Source organism: Palaemon carinicauda, chromosome 25 (genome assembly GCF_036898095.1).
Source record: "Palaemon carinicauda isolate YSFRI2023 chromosome 25, ASM3689809v2, whole genome shotgun sequence".
NCBI classification, from domain to species: Eukaryota; Metazoa; Arthropoda; class Malacostraca; order Decapoda; family Palaemonidae; genus Palaemon; species Palaemon carinicauda.
In genome coordinates, this window is record NC_090749.1 from 9397894 (window position 1) to 9403893 (window position 6000).

The window sequence follows — 6000 nt, forward strand, 5'->3', positions numbered from 1 at the left end:
AAAGCCCCAAGTAATGGATGGTCATTCAACCATGATCTCATCACCTAAGGAGACTAGATTCAATTGGCTTTCAAAGCTGGGGATAAACTACATCGTTGTAGTAGAATATGATTCCTGTTAAAATTACCTTCATTCTTTAAAGAAAGGATGGAAGATAGACTGATATTACACACACATACACACACACACACACACACGTTTTATGCGAACTCCATGCACACGCATGCAGTTGGATCCCAACTTCCAAGTCAACGAATATAACCTGTGGAAACTCTAACAAGAAAAAGGACTAATTGCTTTAAAGTGTTTTTCCTTTCATGTCTCGTATTACCAGTAATTACATGTCAAAAGAAGAGAAAATTTTTGTCTTTGTCATCCCATTACCAAATGGTCAGGAGTTCCTAAGTGATGTTAATGGGTATTTCCTCGAACGAAATTAGGCAGTTTATGAAAATGAATGTTCTCTATTTTTTCTTTGGAAGAAAACTTTCTTTTTTGGTGAGCAAAGTTGAAGGGATTATTTTTTGTTTTTGCGTTAAACGTTCAGAAAAATTTTCAACATATCCTGGAAATGTTTGCTGTAATTCTTAAACCAACTCGCGATATGATGGAGAAAATAAGCAACGCCCAGTTACGACATAGTGATCAATGACCTCCTGACCCCTGCGCCTGGTTTTATAGTCCAAACTCCATGTAAGTATTCCTCCTACTATTGGAGAGGTTTTTCTTTCCTTATCTTTAAATGAGTTTGAATAATGGTTCTAAAAGTGTTTATTCAAAGAAAGACGATGAACGTGCAAGAAGGAAGTGGTTGAAATGAGGCAACAAAATGTAGACTTCATCGCAAGATTATTGGCAACTTCAAATGGAAATTGAACTTTGATATCTCCGGAACTAAAAACCTGTAGATTTGGTAAATGCGAATCTTACAGATATCCTGATATGCGAAATTTTAGCTTTAATTTAGAAAGCTATTTACCATTTATAAAGAAATCTTCACTTTTATGGTTTTAAATTGAATTTCCTGTGATTCTTTATTTATAATAACAGATATTGACGGCGTCAATGACCTTTGATGTCAAGATGCCAGGAAAGACCAAATCAATCAATCAATTAATCGTTTTGAAGCAGTCCTGTTGAATGTGTCCCTGTTGCCTGCTTCAAAATAGGTTTCTCACTAAGTATTTTCTCCTTCTTATTTCTGGTAAACCTTTCGGGATGAGGTTGCAAGACCTAAGCTTTATTCCACCTTTGCTACAATCAATAACATTTGGCTAATTATCTATAACGGAATTGGTTTCTTAGACGAAAGAAGGATCGTTATAATTTCATGGAATAACCATGGAGCTAAACCTTTGCTTTGGGAAGGCTGGCAGCATAACCGCTAGAACTCTGACCCATCTATATTCATCAGGTCGATTCTGGCAGCTGCATTAATTTGCATACACCAACTGATACTTATCTCATGTTGTTCAATTCTCTTTTCGATATGGCAGATATACTCAAGATAACAATGCACAGTTTTTTCACGCCAGAGATGGAAATCACAGTTAAGAGGAAATTTATAAAGAAATTTATTCAGACAAATAACATCATAGAGGAAAATAGAATAAAAATTGTCCAAATATGACGCATTTGTATGCAAAAATATCTACTTGCTTTAAAAAAAAAAAAAAAATTATATATATATATATATATATATATATATAGACAGTATATATATATAAATATATATATATATATATATATATATAATATTAATTATTATAGACCAGACTGAAGTAGATGGTACTTGGTATATTACTTAAGGATTATGTACATCAGGTAATAACTGTCTGTGTGGAGTTAATCTCTCGCATCTAAGACTCCATTCACATGCATGTGCAATTATTGCATATGAATATGTTTACATGCTTTACTGCTACTTATCTGTGTTTATATACACACACAAACACACACACACACACATATATATATATATATATATACACACTCACACACACACGCACACACACACACACACACAAATATATATATATATATATATGTGTGTGTGTGTGTGTGTGTGTATTATATATATATATATATATATATATAAAGTATATATATATATATAAATATATATATATACATATATATATAAAGTATATATATATAAATAATATATATATATATATATATATATGTATATATATATATATATATATATAAAGTATATATATATATATATATATATGACGATGCATATGTTGATAAGAATTCTTGATACTGAAAGATATACATAAAAACAAATTTTTCATTTGAATTCATGATATTGGACGCCAAGAATTAAATTTTTGTTGACCTGATGTACTTTTATCCTGCAATGAAAGTTCCTTTGCCTATTTTGGGTATTTTGCTCATCCCAAAAACTTACCAACATGAAAAGAATAACAGAATGACCACATTGTTTATTTACGATTATTATTTATTGTTTCTGTGCGTGATTGGTCATCCAAAAGCTGCACACGTTTTGATGTGGAGGAATGTCACAATTAATTTTTTGTTACTTATGTATTCTGCTAAAACTCTTTATTGACTTTTGGGTTGAATTCTCTATATAATTATGTGTAGACGAAGAGAAAGTATGACCCGGAACCTTTCTTTCATTGCTTAGGAAAACACCAAACATAAAGAAATTCATTGATAATTTGAGCAACATATAAATCTCGTAATTAATTTCTTGGGCTTTGAGGAATTGTTGGATCCATCCATACTGTACTATTGTTTGGTGTGTGTATATTTATGTGCATATAAAACTATGCATACACACAAAGATAGGTAAAAAAAATTGTAGCGTCTTAACGGTTTCTAATCATTGAGATATCATCTACAAATCTAGACGAGTTCGTGTATCCAGAAAGGGATCATTTCATTAGTAAGTTTCTTTAAGTAATGTGAGCTAAAATTTTATTTTATACATTTTATTTCAACTGTTTTATTTCCATGCTTTATTCTTACTACGATAATATAATTACTGATGTGTAAGTTAACTCTTTAGGCTACCTTTTATATCATGAACCATTCCCACTAACAACAGGAGGCTAAGGTTCAATGCAGGGATTTTTGTCTATTGGTAAACCTTTTTGGTTTATAGAAGCTGAGGACTTGAGTGAGGGTCTTCAGTCTGAAGTCTCGTGGCAGATATATTCTACCTTCAAGTATACTGTCTGGTCTTGTTTCGTCTTCTGTTCTCAGAGGTTCCAGAAATGCTCTTAGATTAATGGTCTTTTCTTTGCCAAGTTTCCAAATGTTTTCTTTCATCAAATAGATCAGATACACTGCTGGGCATTGCTTTAATTCATTGATTATCAATTTACATAACGGGAGAAGAAAAAATTAGGAGAAGAGAAATGAATAAGAGAAAACATGTAAGTGGTTTCTCTGGTCTCCTGAATGAAGCCTGAATCCTTTTGATCTCTGAACGATGAATATGGGAGAAAAACACACATTTCTTTATTCAATATTCAAAGACATAAATCTCCACAATATCCTCGTATCGCCTTGAACATTTTCAAGATTTCGTCTTATGTGGATCAGAGGCAGATAATATCTGTGTTACTGCAACGTCAGTCATTAATGGTAAGTGAATGGTTAACCAGATTACAATAATAAGTACGCTATTGCATATTCACACAATCAGTAAATACAGTTCTCTGTGTTTAAAGTTATTTACAAATTGTCCAATAGGATTTGCTTCTTTGTTAGGCCATGAACTCGTATTGAGGTCATGGTTGGAACTCACTCGCCCAATAAATGGAATTTTCATGCAGACTAATAATTGCGAAGAATATGCACAAACATTAGATGGGTTTGTAATAAAACACACTATAATGTAGAGGATTGATATCTATAATTGGGATTATTATTAACTGATAACGTATTTACTGCCGACATGAAACATATTATGGTTTAATTTGGGTATTTTAATTCTGTGGCTAAAATCCAACTATTTTCTTTTTAAAATTGGGATATTCTCTGTATATTTTTGTACTACATATTATGTGTATTTTACACACAATTGGCATAATTTAGATCCTAAAAATGTGAAGTAAAATAGTAATGTTGGAATTATGAATTTTTGATATACTAATTACAAAAAAAAAAAAAAAACTATAAAATCATGTTCTAGTAACCTCAAACTTTGATAGAATCCGAGTGTTCCTACTTCTTGTCAAGAGATGGCAGCAAACGTCCCTTGTTCCATTCACGTGAATGATTTTATACAACTGGACAGGGTGATAGATTGATACATAGGTAGAAAATATGTGTGGTAAGTATAAATCATATTCAGTTCCAGTTAAGTAGGCTATTCTGGCTATTTTATACCGAAATGACGTCATGGAAGATTCCAGAAAGCAAGGATTCAAGAGCTCTACATAATGTTTATTTCAATGGCCAATAGATGGCCTTAGCAGTAGAATACTAAATTGCTAATTACCCCGATCATCTCTTTATTAAAGTTTTCATTACTTTATTTCTGTTCCTATTTGGTCAGAGATTTTCTATCAAACAGATGACTTTCAACTTGTGGTTCCTTGTTGTCTGAGCACAACTTAATTCGCCTTAAAAAATTGCAAACTATCAGTAAATATTATATGTATATCCTTAACAAACAATCGTTATTTCAATTACATTTGGGGATTAGCGGGGGAGGGTTGCCAAACAGTTGCCACATGTACCTAAATCGGCGAGACAATTAAGTGATTAAACAGTTATTTGTTGCACCTTTCTGTTGAATTTTTATGAAAATATACGATAAATAATATGTTTCATTGTATAAAATGCGTCATTAGTAAGAAGTACGTAGAAAAACCTGTGTGTTATATTACGAAAGGTATAACGCAGACTCTGTCGCATACCGAAAATCATAACAAGTTTCACGTTACTGCCAATAGATGGCGTCAGAGGCACCTTATCTCACCCCATGTAGCGAATGCTTTGACGACCCCAGATGTAAAAAAAAAAGATTGGTAGGAAGGTAGAAGCTACGGAATTGGTTATTCGTGAACTAGTCAACAGTCGTTTCCTTATTATACCTAGATATTTTTATCCGATAATTGATTGAATTTCTCATATTATTGGAGGTTACTTATAAAAGTGATTAACATTTCCTTTCTTGATTAGAACACATGTATGATAAGGAATAACCCTGTACAACTGACTCAAGTAACAATCATCAACAGAGTTAAGGTTGGTGGGATGAGCTTGGGGCAGCGCTGGCAAATTCACTTTCCTTGGATGGAGATCAGCATTATTCATCACAGATTTAAACCATTTAATGAGTACTAGTAATATGCCAAAAGATGTTTGGCTCTAATGTCATTTGATGATCTTATCATCATCGTAATCAACAGACACAATTCGAATAACGAAAAAGAAAAATTGTCATTCTTCTTCTGTGTCTTCTTCGCCAACGTCTGACTGTGTTGTGTCAACTAACATGTGAGTTTTTGATACTGAAAGAGATACATAATTACAAATACTTTATTTGAGTCCATGATATATATATATATATATATAGATGTATAAATTTATATATATATATATATATATATATATATATATTATGTATATATATGTATACATATATATATACATATATATATGTATATATATGCAGAAGAACCACAGGGAAAATGAAAATACGAAATATACAAAAACGTCCTGACTAGTTTTGTGATACTTCCTCTGAGGAAGTATCACGAAACTAGTCAGGACTTTATTGTATATTTCGTATTTTCATTTTCCCTGTGGTTCTTCTTCATCTGAGCATCACGTTTTCCTGTGATTTTTACGCATGTATATATATATATATATATATACATATGTATATATATATATATATATATGTATATATATATATATATATATACCAAAGGCAATTCCCCCAATTTTGGGGGGTAGCCGACATCAACAAGAAACAAAACAAAAAAGGGGACCTCTACTCTCTACGTTCCT

General features: G+C 31.8%; 1 protein-coding gene across 1 annotated transcript in view; it reads right to left on the minus strand.

Moving 5' to 3' along the window:
- Positions 1–5301, minus strand: part of LOC137618850 (anti-sigma-I factor RsgI2-like) — a 32774-nt gene extending 27473 nt beyond the window's left edge. Inside the window, exon 1 of the mRNA XM_068349059.1 lies at positions 5191–5301. Within this exon, the coding sequence (XP_068205160.1) occupies positions 5191–5301 (111 nt within the window). The remainder of the gene's footprint in view (positions 1–5190) is intronic.
- Between the last annotated feature and the right edge of the window lie 699 nt (positions 5302–6000).